This window comes from Trachurus trachurus (assembly GCF_905171665.1).
Source record: "Trachurus trachurus genome assembly, chromosome: 10".
NCBI lineage: Eukaryota > Metazoa > Chordata > Actinopteri > Carangiformes > Carangidae > Trachurus > Trachurus trachurus.
This window is the reverse complement of record NC_139894.1, coordinates 1,193,890-1,195,571: the sequence shown is the minus strand read 5'-3', so window position 1 is coordinate 1,195,571 and position 1,682 is coordinate 1,193,890. Positions and strand designations below refer to the sequence as shown.

The following is a 1,682-nucleotide window of genomic DNA, read 5'->3' as shown; positions in this document are numbered from 1 at the left end:
GTGTGTGTGTGTGTGTGTGTGTGTGTGTGTGTGTGTGTGTGTGTGTGTGCAGCCCATGAAGGTGCAGCCCGACTCGTTCGAGGAGCGCCCTGAGTCTCCAGACCTCCCTGAGCCGCTGTACGAGGAGGTGGGGGACTTCGGCCTGCAGGTCCTCAAGTCTCTGGAGACCAGCTTCCTGTCCAGCAGCGCCGCCGAGACCCAGGAGGTCCTCGACGACGACCCGCGGCTCCGACTGGTTCCCCTGGAAACGGACCATCTGGACGCCACGCTGGTCCGTAGTGACGACGATCAGACCGGCTGCAGCGCCGTGGAGACCGTGGAGCAGGGAGTCTGCACGCCGTCGTCGCAGGAGCTGCTGCTGCAGGAGCTGTCGTCCGCCTTCACCAAGAAGAGTCCGGGGGAGGGGGAGGGGGAGGGGGAGGGGGAGGAGAGGCCGTATGATGTCTGAGGCCCTGTTGACACGGCAACGGAGCTTCACCCAAAAGAAACCACCTTTTTCTTCCTGTAAACGTTCCAGAATGTGGGTTGTGCCGTAACGCTGCAGTACGTCCACCATAGATAACAGTATAGGACGAATCTCCTTGTTGTTTACAACTACTTCCTGGTAGAAAACCAGCATGAGAACAATAGTGACGGACGAGAGTTTCTCTATATATATCTAATTTTTCATGTCACTATATCACCGTTTAGACTAATCTGATGTTTGTAAAGTTTATAAAACCAATGATTGGACAAACATTACTATTTCTGTGTGCACATTTTTGTAATTAGTCATGGTTATCATAGATTAGCCGGGCTAACGGTTAGCTACCTGTTTAACTTTAATAACTCAGTGACTCAATAAACGCTCCATGAAAAAATATTTTCTCCAGCGGATATCTGAGTTCCAACATGACTGAGCTAACTGGAGTAGTTTCATGTCGTGTCCCACAACGGGAGGGTTTTAACAGCTGACGTCCTGCTGTTAGCTTAGCTACCGCCGTTAGCTTAGCTACCGTTAGCTTAGCTACCGTTAGCTGTCCCTGTCAGCTGCAGCCACTGATGCTTTCTAGACACCGTGATTCCCCCAAACTGAATAAATACAACACATAGCAACACAAAACACAAATAGTAATGTTTCTTCAATCATTTCAGATTTGTCTAAACGGTGATAGGGCGTGAAAAATATGATATATAGCTAAACTCTCGTTCGTTACTATTGATCTCATTCAAATTACAGCTGGTTTTCTACCCGGAAGTAGAATGTAAACAACAAGGAGATTCGGTCTATATACTGACTAGATGCCGCGCTCCCAGGCAGCTCTATTGAGTGGAATACGTCAACGTGGCGGCCATCTTGGTAGGGGGGAAGCCGTGTCTACTTCCTGCACTAGTCAACAGAGGCAGACGTCTATCAACCATTAAAGGGACAACAAGGAGTTTCTCCATCGGCAGAACGAAAAATTCCGCGACAATAAAAAAATACGTCTCATATTAACCCTTTAGGCAGCATGGTTGGATAAAACAGCCCATAGCTTTAAATCTACTGCCCTATATTGTTACTGCTTGGTACCACTAGGTGGCGAACACGTGCAGCTTCAATCCTGACGTCATTTGTGGGTGTGTTTTTCTACAAAATATCAGAGAAAAAAAAGTTTGATTGGTGCACAGGCGCTCCGGATGGGGGGGGGGGACTGTAAATG

The 1,682-nt window shown here is 48.6% G+C and overlaps 1 protein-coding gene across 1 annotated transcript in view; it reads left to right on the top strand.

Moving 5' to 3' along the window:
- arap3 (ArfGAP with RhoGAP domain, ankyrin repeat and PH domain 3) overlaps positions 1–448 on the top strand; it is a gene marked incomplete at its 3' end in the record, with an annotated part of 56,340 nt that extends 55,892 nt beyond the window's left edge. Inside the window, exon 35 of the mRNA XM_083980439.1 lies at positions 53–448. Within this exon, the coding sequence (XP_083836565.1) occupies positions 53–448 (396 nt within the window). The remainder of the gene's footprint in view (positions 1–52) is intronic.
- Positions 449–1,682: the final 1,234 nt, after the last annotated feature.